At 41.2% G+C, this 18,798-nt stretch overlaps 1 protein-coding gene across 3 annotated transcripts in view; it reads left to right on the top strand.

Moving 5' to 3' along the window:
• The window catches only part of UNC13B (unc-13 homolog B), a 763,085-nt gene that overhangs the window by 731,988 nt on the left and 12,299 nt on the right, over window positions 1-18,798 (top strand). For all 3 annotated transcript variants that reach the window (XM_030192818.1, XM_030192817.1, XM_030192819.1), the window contains 2 exons: window positions 10,387-10,467; window positions 10,868-11,015. In XM_030192818.1, coding sequence (XP_030048678.1) covers window positions 10,387-10,467; window positions 10,868-11,015 — 229 coding nt within the window. The remainder of the gene's footprint in view (window positions 1-10,386; window positions 10,468-10,867; window positions 11,016-18,798) is intronic.

Genomic DNA, 18,798 nt, shown 5'->3' with positions numbered 1-18,798 from the left:
TTCTGTGAGGGGTCTTCCCTGCCACTGTCTGTCTGTGGACTGCGGGTCCTTCCTGGCTTACCCTGTGTTTGGAGTGAAGCCTCTGTTCCTGGCTTACCCTGTGTTTGGGGTGAAGCCTCTGCTCCAGGCTTACCCTGTGTTGGGGTGAAGCCTCTGTTCCTGACTTACCCTGGGTTGGGGTGAGGCCTTTGTCCGGGTTTGTTCTCTGTCTGTATGCGAAGCCTCAGCCTTTGTGGGTTCCCCAGTCTGTGTGTGGAACGGCTGTGGCTTCAGACCCTTGGCTTGTTATTCCTGGTTTGCTCTCTTTACCCTGAACCCTGCCTTGCCTAGCCTGTGTGCCTACCCTGCTTGTATAGCCTGAATCCTGTATCTGTCTGGCTAGTGTGTTTTCCTGGGTGATTATTCCTGTATCCTGTCTCCACCTAGCTAGAGGGTGTACCCTGTAGGTATTCCTGGATCCCCATTCTGCCTAGTGTGTTGCTGCCCTAGTCCTTGCTCCTGCTAGCTTCTGCAGCAGCACACTGAGTCTAGTTCCGTGCCCTGTCGCCCTCATGTATCCCAGACCCAGGGTGGGTCCTCTGGATTTTCAGTTCCTGCCTTATCCTGCAAGTCCTGCCAGCCGCCTGCACTTCAGAGCTCAACTCCGGAGGAACGGTGGCTAGGTGCAGGTGAAGCTGTTCATGTCTCATCTGTTCTAGTTGCCTGCCTTGTACTACTCCAGTCCAGAGTTCCAGTACTGCTCTTCTGTGTTTCCAGTCCCGAGGTGGTCTTGCCTGCCACTGCCGCTCCTCGGCAGTGGCCCAAGGGCTCACGAACTCCAGTCCTGTCTCGAGGACCTGACAGAATGCCAAGGCCCTCGAGAACGCAACAGGTGGAGAACTAGACAAAGTCTAATTTCCTTAAACTAAATAAGCAGACATCTAAATTACTTTGTTTCAGAGACATACAGAAGATCACATCAGTTAATATTACTCTATTCTTTGGGAAAATCCATCAGTTTGAGGACAGATCTAAAGTTCTGGGGGTGACTTAGACACTAGACTGTCCTTTGAGCTACATTTTAATGAAGTAGTATGGAAATTATTTTTCAGTTTACATAAATTAAGAGTTATAAGATCATTCTTGAGTCCTGGAAATTTTCGGGTTATTGCTCAGGCAATTCTAACTATCTTTATTCTGTATTTCTTTATATAGCACTATCAATGTAAATTTAAAGAAAAGAATGCAATTTTTACAGAATACAGCGCTAGACTGATTTTTAAGTTGGATGAATTTCAGGAAGCTTCTTCACTTTTATTTTAAGTTGCACTGGCTGAAGATGGAGCACCGTATTTATTTCAAAGTAGCCTGTCTGATTTATAAGAGTTTTTATGATCTGGGATCAGAAAATATGACCCAACTCCTATCAAATTCTATCTGTATGACCATCTTTGAGAAGTAGCTCTAAGTTAACTTTGGTTATCCTTCAATGAGAAATGTCAAAGTCAGTTTGGGAACGCTCTTTTGTGTACTAAAGTGCTAAAACTTGCAATAGTATCGAGTCCATATTCAACAGATTACTCCAGATTACAGTTTCATAACACCTTAAAAATTCATTTGTTTTCGTTGTATTGATTCTTGCTGGATTTTCTCTTTTGTGACTATAATGCATAGACTGGAAAGAGAAGATGGATCCTGTATCCACACAGGTGTTATCTACAGACCTCTGGCGCAAATGGAGAAGCTAGACAAGGATCTGATAGAAGATATCCATAAGCTTGGTATGAAAGGGGAGGCACTATTGCTGGGAGATTTCAACTTGCCTGATGTGGATTGGAACATCTCGTTGGCAGAATGGGAAAGAAGCAGAGAGATCATGGATGCCTGTCAAAGTGCCTTGCTCAAATAAATGGTGATGGAGCCCATGAGGAAAGAGGTGACTGGATCCTAGTGCTCACAAATGGAGGAAGTGTTTCCAATGTCCGGGTGGGTGCCCACATAGGCAGAAGTGATCATCACACGATATGGTTTGATATGAGTGAAAGTGAAGTGCAGACATACAAAACCCAAAGTACAGGATTTCATACATACCGATTTTGGTAAAATGGTGGAATACCTGAAGGAGGAGTTGATGGCATAGGTAAGCATAGGTGAAGTTGAAGCTCAGTGGTCCAAGCTTAACACTGCTATAAATATGACAACTGGTCTTTATACAAGGAAAGAGAAACAGGAAGCCTATATGGTTCTCCAAACAAGTGGCTGAAAAAACAAGGGCAAAAGAGGCTTCATTCAAGAAATACAAAAGAATGAACAAAAGGATCACAGAAAAGATTACCGGATTAAACTTAAAGTGAAGAGGGAAACATGACTAGCGAAAGCGCAGAAGGAAGAAAAAATGGCTAAAGAAGTAAAAAGGTGACAAGACTTTTTCCAGATATATTGGGGAAATGAGAAAAGCTAGGAATGGAATTGTAAGACTGAGATACTGAGAATGACTGTGAAGAGTGATGAGAATAAAGTAAGCAAATGCTTCTCTTCGGTGTTCAAGGAAGAAAATCCTGGAGAAAGACCATAGTCAGCTGCTGAGGATATATCTGAAAATCTGAAAGTAGACAAAACTATGGGGCCAGATGGGATACATCCTAGGATACAGAGAAAGCTCCAAGAAGTCCTGGCAGGATCTCTTAAGGATTTATTTAATAGATCTTTAAACACAGGAAGGTTCCCTAGGATTGGAGACGAGCTGTAGTGGTCACAAAGTGGGGACAGGGAAGAAGTAGGAAACTACAGGTCTGTAAACTTCACTTCAATGGTAGGGAAAATAATGAAGTTCCTTCTGAAGTAAAAGATAGTTAAGTTTCTAGAAGCTGATGGATTGAATGATCCGAGGCAACATGACTTTACAGAAGGAAAATCCTGACAAATCTGACATCTTTGACTGGGTGACAAAGAACTGGATGAAGGATATGCACTAGATGTAATGTACTTGGATTTCAGCAAAGCCTTTGATACGGTCCCTCACAGAAGACTCATGAATAAGCTGAGAGAGCTGAACTTAAGACCCAAAGTGGTAAACTGGATTGGGAACTGGTTGACCAACAGGTGACAGAGGGTGGTGGTAAATGGAATCCGCTTGGAGGAAAGGAAGGTGAGCAGTGGCGAGCCTCAAGGGTCAGTGCTGGGGGCAATTCTGTTTATTATGTTTGTGAGAGACATTGCTGAAGGGTTAAAAGATAAAGTTTGCCTTTTTGTGGATGACACAAAGATAGCCAATAGAGTGGTAGTAGAAACCATGAAAAGGTCTGGCAGTTAAAATTTAATGCAAAGAAGTGCAGAGTGAGACACTTGAGGTGTAGAAGTCCAAAGGAGATGTACCAGATATGAAGAGAAAGATTGATAAGCACAGCTCAGGAGAGAGGGGCCTTAGGGTGATGGTGTCTGAAGATCTCAAGGTGATGAAACAATGCGACAAAGCGGTGGCCACAGCCATAAGGATGCTAGGCTGCATAGAGACAGCTATAACCAGCAGAAGAAAGAAGGTGTCGATGCCCCTGTACAAGTCGTTGGTAAGGCCCCACTTGGAGTATTTTGTTCTGTTTTGGAGGCTGTATCTTACTAAGGATATAAAAAGGCTTGAAGTGGTTCAAAGAAAAGCAACAAAAATGGTATGGGGTTTACGTCGCAAGACCTGATGACCTGAACATGTATACCCTGGAGGAAAGAAGAAACAGAGGTAATATGATACTGGCGTTCAAATATTTGAAAGGTATTAATCTATAAACAAACCTTTTCCACAGATGGAAAGGTAGTAGAACCTAGAGGATGTGAATTGAGGTTGAAGGGGGCCGACTCAGGAATAATGTCAGGAAGTACTTTTTCACCGAGAGGGTGGTAGATACCTGGAATGCCCTCCCACAGGAGGTGGTGGAGATGAAAATTATAATGGAATTCACAAAAATGTGGGATAAACAAAGCCATGCTATTCACGTGCTATAACTTGATCCAACAGTAATACGTTTTTAAAAATTATACAGAAAATAGGAGGAAAAGATCTCAGATACCTTCTATTGGAAGCCCTTCTTTAGGCAATCTTTGTGCCAATATGGAGTATCTGGAATATTTTCCTTCTATTTTTGTACATTTTTTGTTGTCTGAGTCATACCAACTGAATAGCCTGGCTTTATATTATTGCATTCGTGCCATCCCTCTTGGCGCCGTCTATATGCTTGGTGTCTTCTCCATTGGTGCAAACATTTATTTAAATTTTTGATCTGCCCTTTGTTTCAAGTGATGAACTTTGCCTGCTCAGTGTATGAATCAAATGGATCAATAAAACACCATTAAAAGTACAAAAATAAAACAAAAAAATCACAACTATAGTTGCTTTTGTGCTGCTAATCTGCTCCTTGAATTGATTTATTTTCTAAACAATTTTATCAAGGCCATATGAGGAAATTTTGAAATAATGGTTTGCAGAAATGAGAGAGAATTTCTTTTTGTTTAAAACCACAAGCTCTTTTATGTCATCCTTGTGAGCTCTTTTCTTTTGTTAGGTTATTATCTCCTTGTATGGTGGACGATGTTGGATGTTGTGTTCTTGTGCCCTCAACAGAAAGTCTGGCAGATCATTTTGACCAGAAGGTTGTTGCTACGCATTCTGCTATTCTGACTTTGGTCCACTCTTTTGAGGATATGGCTCAACCTGATACTGGGTGCCCATATTGTACTACCTCCATTACATGCAAATCTTTTCACGCGTATTCATTGTGGATATCCTGAAAATCTTACTGACCCTGAGGACAAGGTTGAGAATCACTGCCCTGTTCAATTCATTGCTTGATGGAGGTGAATTGCTCAGTCTACTACTATCTGTGTCTACATTTGACATATCTCCCTTCTCAATATATAGATATTAAGGAGGTAATATGCAGTCTGAAGCCAGCAGCAGCCAGCTAAATTAGACCCAGATATTTCATTCCAGTTTCTATCCAGGTAATGGATAGATGTCTGGGGTGGCCACTGGAAGTTACCTGGGCAGACCTTTTACTGAACTTAGTTAACTGAATAGTTATCCAGATACCACACTGAATATGAATGGTGCCCGGGTATCTACTGACTCTGCCCCTGGTTCTCCTGGACACTAATCAGATAGTGCCATGGTGATCAGACAAGATACTAAGCAGCACTAGCTGGTTATGGCCATTGAATATCGTGTCGGGACCCAGTCAGCACTAGTTAACTGGGTCAGGGGCCTGCCCCTTTGTGTGACTCCTAATTTGACAACTTTACCAGCAGCACGTAGAGTTGTGTTGGATATTTTGTAACAATAAATGGAAATTTGTATTGATTTATTTTCTCGTCGTATAACATTCTATTCTTTTATATGACCCTCCTCAACACAAAGAGGCCATCACTGGCCAAGGTAAATATGGCAGGCTTTGTGGTTTAGAAAGTAGAAAAGAGGCTAATGTGGGGACAAACCACGTCTCCCAGGCCATGTGAAAGGCAGATAAGTGAGTGAGAATCACACAAGTAAGGAATTAGATTACACAAGTTTCCCACTCGGAATCCTAATTCAGTTTTATCTAAACTATAAATACTGAAAGTAACAGACACAGGTGTTATAAAAAATGGAAAAGCTGTTTATTAGACAATGTTGGCAGCAAATAGAAAACATAATTAGAGACTCTGAATTTTGCAAAATCACTCAGTTGATGTACAATATGTTAAATACCTGTCAAGGGAACTAAGCACACACTAGCCTAATCCTGAAATTAATAGGATGCCTATAACACCCCAAGAACTACTAAGCACCAAGGAAATATCAATTCAACCTGAAATATGGTAACTCACGAACACTGGATCTGCAGTAGTCAGGAACTGATGGTGGTACACGATCAGGAACTCAGGCAGCAGGTAGTTCTGTGCAGCCGGGTAAGAACAAACAGGAAAGTGGTGCCACAGATTAGCAAGCCCCTCGTTCTTAACCTCACGCTCATACCAAGTCACATCAAATTCAACCACATCTGCCGCATGGACACCTGAGTGCGGAGTACCGCAGGGATCTCCCCTCTCACCAACAATTTTCAACCTACTGATGACCCCACTGGCAAAACTTCTATCAAACCATAACCTTAACCCTTACATATATGCCGATGATGTAACGATATATATTCCTTTTAAACAAAACATCAACGAAATCTCCAACGAAATCAACCAAAGTCTACACATCATGAACACCTGGGCAGATGCATTCCGACTGAAATTGAACGCAGAAAAAACTCAATGCCTCATACTAACCTCCCAATACAACACAACCAAATTTACCGCTATCAACACACCTAAACTAAACTTGCCAATATCAGAAAATTTAAAAATCCTTGGAGTCACAATCGACCGCCACCTTACACTTGAGACTCACGCGAACAACACAACAAAAAAGATGTTCTTCTCCATGTGGAAGCTGAAAAGAATAAAACCATTCTTTCCAAGATCTGTCTTCCGCAACCTGGTACAATCACTCATACTAAGCCATCTGGATTACTGCAACTCACTATACGCAGGCTGCAAAGAACAAATAATGAGAAAACTTCAGACAGCCCAGAATACAGCAGCCAGACTCATCTTCGGAAAACCAAAATACGAAAGCGCAGCACCCTTACGTGAGAAACTACACTGGCTCCCACTCAAGGAACGTGTCACCTTTAAAATATGCATGTTAGTTCACAAAATCATTCACGGTGAAGCCCCTGCATACATGTCCGACTTGGTAGACCTGCCACCCAGAAACGCCAAAAAATCATCCAGAACTTTCCTCAACCTTCACTTCCCTAAGTGCAAAGGCATAAAGTATAAAGTACTACATGCATCAACCTTCTCCTACATGAGCACGCAACTCTGGAACGCACTGCCACGCGGCCTGAGAGCGGTCTATGAGTTGACCGACTTCCGCAAACGATTGAAGACCTATCTCTTTGAAAAAACATACTGCAAGGATCAAAACATATAAATCCCATATACACCATAACAATGCCTCAAGACATTACCTCACGTACTCCACTTCCCCGTACTCTCTCCCATTCAATAATCTACCCACAGATAAAAACTGTTATACCCCATCGCTCTCTTGCTATTATTCGATCACCCTAGTAATTCCCCAACGTCATATCCTATAGTTTCTACGCCCCAAAGGTGATTGACCTGACTCTGTCTTCCTTAACTTCACAATGTAACCCATAATCGTAATGTAACAAACTGTATTTCCATCATTTACAATGTATTGTAAGCCACACTGAGCCCGCAAATAGGTGGGAAAATGTGGGATACAAATGCAATTAAATAAATAAATTCTGTGGCAGGCTCAGAGCCAGCTGATGGCAGTTATCTTGCCCCATCAGATAACATCTAACTGATAACTTCAAGGAAGAGGTTCTTATACCCTCTCCTCGGGTCTTGGTGCCAAGTTGACAGGAACCTGTCCCAAGTACAGTAGACAAAAGGGGTTTGTTGCGAACAGTTGTTTTGCCTTTGTCTGACTGGATGCCTCCATATTGGCCTAGAGTCCTTTCACAATACCAAGCCTCTGCATGAGAGCTGACAATTGCCAAGTCTGTAAAATTCAGGTTCACAGTGTAAAATAGTGCTTCATGGTAATGCTTTGTGCAGGCTTTTGTCCCTACACTAAATTACCCTCTAACTTAACTCAGATTACCTGTTCAAATGTTTATTTATTTTATTTATTTGCTGCATTTGTATCCCACAATTTTCCCACCTATTTGCAGGCTCAATGTGGCTTACATTATGCCGAAATGGCGGTAACCATTTCCGGAATGAGAAGTATTAGATTGTAAGCTCTTTGCACAGGGACTGTCTTTCTTCTATGTGCCTTGTAGCGCTATAGAAATGCTAAATAGTAGTAGTAGTAGTAGTAATATATTATTATTACAATTAAAGTACAGAAATATGAAGTACATTAGAAGTAAATGGATATACAGCACATTTCAGGAGTTAGAAATCAAGGGTAATGAATAGCATTCAGTAATGAAAATGAAATAGCAATTAGAGTAATTGAATAGAAAAGTTCACTATTAACTTATTCTGGTTGAGTTTTGATGTCAGGTCATTTATGACGGATCCTTTTGATAAGTCTTTTTGAACAATTTAGTCTTAATAGTTTACGGAAGGGTGTCAGATTGTGCGTTGTTTTTATGGCATTCGGTAGTGCATTCCAAAATTGTGTACAGATATAGGAGAAGCATCTAAAGTCCTTTACAATTGGGGTAATGGAGGTTCAAGAATGTGTGTGATGAACTTTTTATGTTCCTTGCTTGTTGTGGTGCATGCAATGAAATTTGAATAAATGTTGCACAAATCAATGCCTGTTTGGCTAAAAATAAGTCTGTCAGTTCATAATGTTATTTTACCTGAAGTGATTTGGACATTTTTGCAATTACAGAAACATAGTTATCAGCTACAGATAAAATGATTGTTAATGAAATGATTATATTCCATTTAAGACTAAATTCTATAAAATAAAATGAGTGCTAAACGCTATTCTATGAATGGCGCTCAAAGCTGGGCACTGTTTATAGAATAGCGCTTAGCGCTGAAACCTGGTGTAAATCCTTGTGCCTATCTGTCTTATTCTATAACACGGCACACATATTCTAGGAACACCCCTGATCCACTCATGTCCCTCCTATGGCAGTATGGCAATGCCCTCTTTTTGGATCCACGTGTAAAATTTACGCTTGCATCTTTATAGAATACTACTACGAAGAGACATGAGTAAATTCAAATTGGTGCTACTTAATGCCAGTAATTGATAGTGCCCAATTATTGACGCTAATTGGCTCATTCAGATAAATTGTGCACTCAATTTTGAGCGCCATGTATAGAATTGGGGGATTAATATACAAATCCACCCTGCTACAGAGTTAGCATATTTATAACTTTTCATATAATGGTTTATGTGTAATTTGTGTTGTCTGTGTATCACCACACAGGGTCACTGTATATATCCCCTTATTTGTGGAAGGGTGGCTTACCTTACATTTGGATTTATCAAATATTGGTCCTCTTTTACCAAACTGCGCCAGCAATTCCCACACAGCAATGCCAACGAAGTCCATCCAAAGTGAATGGGCTTGGTTGGCATTGCCACACCGGGAATTGCTAGTTCAGTTTAGTAAAGAGGCCCATTGTTATGATGAGAGAATTTGATACATATTATGATTGGCATTTCTTTTTACTGCAGCATATGAAAATACTGAGATTTTCACAAGAGATAGAGACTTCTACCCATGAAAAGGAACATATTTTAGACCTTTTATTTATTCCAGCTGATAGTCCATTAAAGATTTTTTTTTATTTTAATCTCCAGATTGCCCCAGTTCCATGGACTGATCACTACCTTATCTCCTTTCAATTGTCTTTATTGAATAAGAAATTGAGGGGCCCTTTTACCAAGCTACCAAAGACCCCAGGCACACATGGCCATGCTATAAGAGAAGTCTTACCTCATGGCCATGCAGTGGGGAACCCTTACCGCCACCCATTCAGGTGGCGATAAGGGCTCCCACGCTAACCCGGTGGTAACCAGGCAGCGCATAGCGATGCCCGATTACTGACTGGCTATTGTCACGCAAAGCCATTTCCGGGGGGGGGGGGTGTTCTTTTTCCCCTTGAAATAGCGCGTGCTTGGGGCAGGACTACCACCGGCGGCCACATTGGGCCAATGGTACTCCTGAAAGAGCAAGCAGTAAGCCCGCATTGGGCTTACCGCTACTCTGTAAAAGAGCCCCTGAAGCATTTGCTACCCAATACATGGTTATATTTGCTGGATATTACTACTTAATTGAAAACAAGTTTGAAAGCTGGCTCCCCAGCAAGATAAGATGCTGATGTTATTTTATTTATTAGGATTTATTAACAACCTTTTAGAAGAAATTCACCCAAGGTGGTGTACAGCAAGAATAAGTCAAACATAGGCAGTAGACAATTACATCAGTAAAAATATTCAAACAGTACATAGTATGGCATAGTAGGCTACATACAACGCCAACACAATAATCAATAAAACATCTTAATAGACAGCAAAAGATTTAAGCAAAAGTGGAACTCATAAGATAGAGAACAGATGCTGATGCTGTTTAGGACATATGGGATCAAGTGATTGCCAAATGTGTTGAAACAATGCGTATAACAGAATTGACAGATATGAAATGGAAGTTGAAGCATCTGGAGAAAGCATGGCAGAATCTCAGGGAGAAGCCCATAGACCTGAAAGTTAATTGCAAAGAGGCACAAGGCTGAAGATTTGCTTACATCCCTTCTTTCCCACCAGCCCTGAAGAAATTATAAATTATAGTATAGCAGTCTGAAAAGTGTCTCTGATTATTTGTTTAGGATCACATGGTGCGAGAAGAAACCAGAAGTCTAACTCCAAAACAGTGCGCTGTAATGGACTTAGCACTGGATACCATAAAAGTAAGTAACTCAGGCATACCTTGATATAAATAATATAATGTAACTACAATAGGTACTGTGCAATTAGCATTATCAAAGTGCTGTTGGAGCAAACAGTTTCTGATTTCAGACTAAGTTTCCATAAGCCCATCATAGCAAAAATCTGATCAGTTTTACCAAACAGTATTACAGAGAAAGTAGTATATAATGTAAACAGCTTCGTATGATTGATTTAGCACATGAGTCAGGTAGTTTAGGTCTCCCTGGAAAGCACTGCAGTGTCTGTATTGAATGAGAAGGACCTCATGAATCCTAATACTGACCTGGAGACTGCAGCATTGTTGTTAAAGTTGTGTAATGAACTCTAAAATGGAGAGTTACCACAGTTGGCACAATTTAATTTTTGTGTTTTATCTTGAAGCAATATTTCCATGCTGGTGGAAATGGGCTGAAGAAAACTTTCCTGGAGAAAAGCCCAGACCTGCAGTCTCTACGTTATGCACTGTCCCTGTACACTCAAACTACAGACACGCTTATCAAAACATTTGTACAGACTCAGACGACTCAAGGTGAGTCTTTGCCTTTGTAAGACAGAACTTCTCATTAGGCCTCTGCTTGGACGCAGTCTAGCAACATACCATCCTGGCTGACCTAGAACATTGTAGGATCAAAAAGTCTTGGATCTAGTTGGTGTGGAAATTATCACTCTGATAGAGATATGCTGCAATGAGAAACATGAGTAAGCAAGAGCCATAGTAAGCTACTCTTTGTTCAGGAAGGAAGGTCATGATTGAATTTCTATCACTAAGATATTTTAAGAACTCATTAGTTAACATGGGGGTTATTCTATAAAGAGCCACCTAGATTTAGGCAGCAAGAATGTGTGTTATTCTATAAGTATGTGCCAGTCTTCAATGGCACATTCTTTGCTGATGGATGTTCACATGGGCAGAGTTTGACCACAGCATGTCTAGGGTGCACAATTATGCCTGTAAATTATAGAATGCAATGATTTATGATCATTCTTTAAAAATTTAGGCATGAGCATTTAAACCAGCTCTTTGGCTGGTATAAATGATTGTGCCTGAAATATAGATGGTTTTTGACCTATTACACTAGTATTCTGTATAGAAAAATAGGCGTCTACTTTTCTTTATAGAATAGGCTTTTAACTGGGGTGATTTTGACACCTAAAAATAAACCCTCCTTTATAGAATTACTCTCCACCTATCTGGAGTAGTTTTGCGCATGGGCATAGTTTGTTTCATTTGGGGGGGGGGCAAATGGGGCGGAGCATATTAGCATATTCATTTGCATATATATATATTCAAATGAATATGCTAATATGGAGGAAGGAAGGAGGCAGGGAAAAAGAGCTGCCCGTCCTGTTTATTTCCATCCCCTTCTCTTCCCCTCCCCACTCTATCCAGCGTCTCCCTCCCCCTTCAAAGCATCTCCCAAACGACAACGTGGATGCAACAGCAGCAGCTCACACAGGTTTGCTTGCTGTGCTTGTGAACGGCGACGGCTGCGTGGGGGAGTGGAAATGGCTTCCTTACTTCTGTTACAGTGGACACCTATCTCCTGGCTCACTCCACTCCTGAAGCTGCAGCGGCGAACGGGCGGGCGGGAAAGCAGCAAGCAAGCAGCCACACTGAACTCTGTCCTTCGCTTCCTGAATCCTACCCTCTCTTTGCGTCCCGTTTTCCTCTTCTGTCATTTCCTTTGGGGCTGGCAGGACGCTGAGAGGGCAGGATTCAGGAAGCGAAGGACGGAGTTCAGCGTGGCTGCTTGCTTGCTGCTTTCCCACCTGTCCATTCGCCGCTGCAGGAAAGAACTCGTCTTGGTCGTTTGGAGGGGCACTGCCCCCCTCGCCCCCCCCCCCCCCCCAAGTCTACACCCATGGTTTTGCGTCAGTGGATCCTGCCTGGAAACAGGGAAATTAACTTGAAGATTTGAGGTTTCTTCCAGTATATTGCTGAATGATTTATTCCCTCACCAGTATGTGTGAAGCATAGGAATGGTCTGTATCTTACATGTGCTCTTTTACCTAGAATTAGATTTATGAATTGCCTTTTCCAAAACAGTTCAGTGTAATGTACAATAATTAAAAATTCAAATGTATATAAACTATGACGTACATGCTATAAATGCACTCTGTTAACAAAATATGAAAATATAGAAAACAGAAAACCTTAGAAATTATTTCTGCTAGTTTTATAGATGTTCTAGACTGTCACTTCCTAAAACTGTCATCATAGTTCCTGTTCTGTGCATCTCCCACAGGTATGATTTAACAATAAATATACAGAATTCTCTCCAGCATCTTGTTAGCAAGATTAGATCTTTGTTTCAGCTGTGTGCAGATACCCTAAAGAAAGCAGACATTACAGGACAGGAACCAATACATAGTAAGACAGTAGAAACACTAAGCTAATGAGAGTGTTAAACTGTCTGGCATGCTCACTAAAAGAGCAATTCTATAACAAAGCAACTATATTTACTCACCTATTCTATAAAGGAAATGAGACACCTACTTTCCCTTATAGATTGCTAGTGTAATTAGGTGTGAGCTAGAGGGCTGGTGTAAGTGCTCACACTTAAATGTTGGAGACATGAGCGTAACAAGCTAAGTGTAAATCCATCTGTCAAATATGCACTATGTAAGGCAGAATTTTGGTAATTATACGTGTATAGACATATATTTATATGCCATTATTCTAATCATATATGTATTTGGCATGTAATTACAGGATGCATATAAATAGGCATACAGAGGGTGCCAGGTAAAGGAGCTATTCTGAAAAGGAAAGTAGACACCTAATTTCCTTTATAGAATTACTAGCCTAAAAGTTGAAATACACACCTAGAATTTAGATGTGAGCAGTTACAGAAGCCATAGAACTCAGAGATCTGCACATAACATACAGTAGTTCATAAGCTATACATGTAAGTGGGAATCCCAGCCAGGCTCCACCCCTATGAACACCCGCATGTAAAACATACACTATGTAAGTGAAACACATATTTACAGAATTTTGGCACTTTCACAGGTATGTGAACATATTGTCAGGCCTCTCAGGACTTAATATCTGTAAAGCCTTAATATCCTGGAGTATAACCTTGGCACACCAACACACACCTGAAGCCTCTTTGTTTTCTGAAGTTTCCTTTATTGAATAAATATAGATAATTTTCTCACAGTCAGATGTTCAGAAGTGTTGCCCCAAGAAACTCTCTAATTCTGAGAGCTGTATCAGAGGTTGGAAGTAGAAATCTGAAGAAAGTCAGCTTTATTGCAGAGGTAAACAGGTAGAAGTAGCTCAGAGCTGGGTGACTGGAAAAGTGCAATATCTCATTAGGGAGATATGTTACAAGGCAAAAACCAAGTTCGTTCCAGGGAGCTTAACAGGACAAGCACTGTCTGAAGCAGGATGGAGAATGCCTCATGAAGAAAGACAGGCCAAGAAGGGACTCGCACAAGCCCAGGGAGGAGGAGGTAAAGGGACCAATAGGGGCAGAGCCTGCCATCAGGTAGCAGGGGTGGTCCAGGAGGGCAGCCCTCAATGGGAGGGAAACATCATACCTGACTGACCTCTCAGGACAGAGATAGTAAGAATGACCAGGAAATGATAGCAGGTAGACAAAGGAGCCAAGCTTGGCTGAGAAAGAGAAGAGGTCCTTGCAGCGGGATAGACCAATAGTAACATACAGACAGGCAGGTGTGGCTGCATTACATGTGAGACTACGTTATACACAATGCATTGCTCATATATCTTTGCAGTAAGGATTGCAGCAGTAAAACATCCTTAGAAAGGGGGAGGAAAGGGAAATGGGACTTGATATACTGCCTTTCTGAGGTTTTTTGCAACAACCTTCAAAGCGGTTTCCATATATTCAGGTACTTATTTTGTACCAGGGGTAATGGGGGGTTAAGTGACTTGCACAGAGTCACAAGGAGCTGCAGTGGGAATCAAACTCAGTTCCCCAAGATCAGATAATTCCAGTTTCTAAAGCAGCTCCACTTCTTACCAGCAATGTTTATACCTTGCCCAGTGTATCACATAACTCACAAGTGCTTTGGTAGCATTCATGAGAGTAGTACTTTTAAAATCAAGAATGGTCCATGATTCCCTGAGGCAGTAAGACGAAACGCTGGCCACTGTCAGACATGGACATTGTTTGAAGCTCCTGAATCTACCAAAAAGAAGTTGCCAAACAAATTCAAAGATATTTTTTTTCAATTCTTATAAGTTTAAAACTAGTAAATAAATAGGCATTGCTTTATAGGAGGTGTTTTATGCCCATGATAAGATTAGAACTTGCATTATCTAGTGCTTATAAAGCTTGTAGAGGCCTTTTCCTCCTGTTTTTAAGTAGTGTCTGTAATTCAGTTCTCCGAGGACAAGCAACCATAATATTTCCCTATATGGATGATGTCATCCACGGAGCCCAGTGCAGACACTGCCAAGTGCACTGTCACTTTAAATCTTTCAGGCAGTTCTCCCACTGCACATGCACAAGTGCCTTCCCACCAACACTCAAGCTTGGGTGTGAGCCTGCCTCAAGGGTCATCAAACCTGTGAACATATGTTGATGGTAATACAGGTGACGTATTTAAATAAAATATGGTCCTGTGCTAAATCAATTGCAGTGCCCGTGTGTAAACCAGGCATTTCTGCTCTGCTATGTGTGATGTTTATGTATAGCAGGGCAGAAGTGCCTGGTTTACATACGGGCACTGCAATTGATTTAGCATAGGACCGTATTTTATTTAAACACATTGACTGTATTACCACCATCATATGTTCACAGGTTTGATAATCCCTGAGGCAGCTCAAACACCAAAATGTGGCAGTGTCAGGTCTTTAATGTGTTGTTTCTGTGACTACAGTAAAGGTCCTTCTTGCAGGCCAGAGTGGTCAAGCCAATTCTGCCATGAGAAAGAAGGCAAGGATTTTATTCCAAGTCTTTTTCTGATCACAAAAAAGATAGGAGAATACTGATCTATCCTAGACCTCGCAAAACAATGGAACAGGACGGTCTCCTTTGGTTCCCTTGTTCCATTTCTTCAACAAGGAGGCTGGCTGTGTTCTCTGGATCTAAAGGACTCTTTCGGATACATCCAATCCACAGGAAGTATCTTCACTTTCTCATAGAAAAACCACCACCACCAGTGTACTACCATTTGACCTTGCGTCAGTGCCTTGAATGTTCAACAGATGTTTAGCAGTAATAAATAGTGCGCACAATTATGGAATGCACCCCCAAAAACTGTGAAAATAATCCATGACCACCTAAACTTCAGGAAATCACTAAAAACCAACCTCTTCAAAAAAGCTTACCCCACCGGTCCAACGTAAACCCCCACACCAGGCAACAAAGCAATACCAATGATCGTACTGGACAATCCATGACCACCTAAACTTCAGGAAATCACTAAAAACCAACCTCTTCAAAAAAGCTTACCCCACCAGTCCAACGTAAACCCCCACACCAGGCAACAAAGCAATACCAATGATCGTACTGGACAATATACAATCTCCACTCCCTTCGACCTTCATGATATCTGATACACATCTTCCTAATTCGACCACAACATAACCTTGTATTTGTTTCTCACCGGACTTGGCGAATACCTTTACGGTACTCTGTAAGCCACATTGAGCCTGCAAATAGGTGGGAAAATTTGGGGTACAAATGTAACAAATAAATATATTAATCTTGTTTATGTCTTTAAAATGAATTAAAAACACAAACAAGAAAGGCATTTTAGGCTTATGATGGAAAGTTAATTGAGAACTGTTTAGTTCTAACACTATTTCCTTCCCCCTCACCACCACTAAAAATACCCAACCCCTCACATCAGGGTGTTTTTAAAAACAAACACACAGCTTTCAGGGAACATTGTTAAAATGACTGCTGTTGGCATCTGTGCTTAATATTATAGCACCTTCTTATGACAAGTAACCACGCTCAGTTGCTAAGATGAGGCAGATGCAAATAGTTCCACTTGTCTATGTTGCTTTGTAACAACTAATTAAAATGTCTCAATATTAAATATGTTTTGCATGCACCATATATCTCTGTATGTGCAGGGTGCCTGATCTGTGTGTTTGCACACACACACTCATTTAGAGGGAACACTTTCATCACCCTCTGGTCTGCTTTCAGCTCCCCAGCCCGTCCAAGTACTCCCCTCCCAGGACTCACCCATCCCCCACACCACTCTGGCACCTACCGGAATCTACCTGGTGAGTAGGAAGAAGTGGGGGAACAGGAATGATCCTGAAGCAATCCTGCCCCAGTTACTCTCTGATCGGTCCCCTAACTGTAGTCTCATGGTACTACTGTTAGGGGCTCAGGCTATTGCTTCTTTGCAGTCAATGCATTAGGTCAATATTTTTGCATGTTATGGTGAAATATCATATGAAAGTTGCAATTAACACGTATTATAGTGTTTTAATTTGCTTTAATTGCTATTTAATGTGTGCTGTTGCCATAACACAGCTTAGTAAACAGATCTCTAAAATTAGAAACCTAAATTAAAATATGGGAAAGTTTTCAGACCAATAATTGAAGCTGTTACCAGAATTATGAGAGAGAAATACAAAAATAAGAATTTTTGTCTTGCAACTGAAAGGTTGTTTGATATCTTTTTCTTCCCCTCAAAAATTAAATCATAAAGCATGGGGCTCTGTAACTTGTTTTCCTTGCTTTGTCTAGCACTTGTAATTTTGTTATGTATATGTATTCATTTAATATATTGTGGTTCATTTGGCTTAAGATGTATGCTTTTATTTACACCTAGACTTTGATATGTTCCGCTATACGCTGTTTGATCTTCCATGTAGTAAAACCAATATACCATTTATTGCAAGGGCAAGTGATGCCATACACAACTTGTGTGGACTCGCAGTCTGTGACTGATGTAAAATAGAATGGTCTTCCTGTCTTAGGGTGAATCACCTGATCAGTTTGCCACACATACAGTAGACACAACGTGAACATGGTTTATGGCTCCCTCTGGATTCACCACTCACTTTATTGCTCAAATGGGACCGCGATCTCAATATCTCCCCCATGTTCCTTGCCCTAGTGTTAGCAAACAGCGGATAATCAGTGAATTGTAGTAGTGAGAGCATGGGCCAGTGTTTCCTTATAATTCCATGTACTGATGCAGTTCTATTGGAGTACGGCAAAATGCATGTGAACCTTTCTTGTTTGGTCCCAGAATGTCCTTTATGCGGGATTAACAGCCATTGTGGATATGTATTGAATGCTCGCTTTCAAGAAGTTTTTAACATTTTGGGAGGCGCTAGCATTTTTTCAGTGGTCAGCCGCGGGAGAGCAGGGCGGCACACATTAGGTAAGCCTTAATGTTATAATAAGATGGGCAAAATTTAACAGAAATTTGATAGCCGAGGAGGTCAATGCATCGATGCAGAGCATATATTTCTACTGTTAATAGTATACTATGCATATGATATAATACACTGTCTTATATATTGTTCATATTATACAGTGGTGTGCACAGAGGTACTTCACCCCCTAAACTGTACCACTTCCTCAGGTTTTTGCAGCATTCCCTTCCACTTTTTTGCATTAAATCTTAGCTGCCTCATTCTGAACCATTCATCAAGCTTTTCTAGGTCTCCCCTCATATTATCCACACCATCAGGAGTGTCTATTGCAGATTTTGGTATCATCTGCAAAGAGCCAAATCTCATCAGACAGCCCTTTGGCAATATCACTTGCTCACATACCTTTGTCGTGCATCAGCTGGCTTGCCATCTCAACGAGGGTCACAGGTTCTTTTCTTAGAAGTGCATGCTTGGGCAAGTTTTAATCATTTTCATTAAAACAGAGAGCACGGTATATTCTGTGGTCTGTAGGAAGCTGTACCACAGGTCTGGTATAGTTCAAGTTCTACAATATGCTAGTTAGGTCGTGACAGCGGCTTACACCCTTACAGCTACCTTTTCTCCCATATATCTCCCCCCGTTGGCCACAGCAGTGGTGTTAGGCTGCTACTCTCCCTTATTTGTAGGTTTTAACCTCATCTTCCACTTCAGTCTCACTGTTTTTCTTTCTTTAAAGTCCACTCCATGTGCCTGTTTGCTCCACAACTTCTCTGGGTAGCTGTTATTTATCCCTTACACCCTCTCTTCCTTTCTCATTGACTTTGACTCCTGGCTTTCCTTCTTTCTCAAACAATCCTCCCCTTGCCTTATTCTTGGGAACTGTAACAGTCATGCTACCCCTACTCACTAGCATGGCCACTGCGTGGATCTTGTCTTCTTCAGCTCCTGACAAATTTCTTCACCTCGGTTCTTCCTCTCTCTGATCATC

The sequence above is a fragment of the Microcaecilia unicolor genome, chromosome 2 (assembly GCF_901765095.1).
Source record: "Microcaecilia unicolor chromosome 2, aMicUni1.1, whole genome shotgun sequence".
NCBI lineage: Eukaryota > Metazoa > Chordata > Amphibia > Gymnophiona > Siphonopidae > Microcaecilia > Microcaecilia unicolor.
Note: the sequence above shows the minus strand (reverse complement) of the source record. Positions and strands in the feature narration are given on the sequence as shown.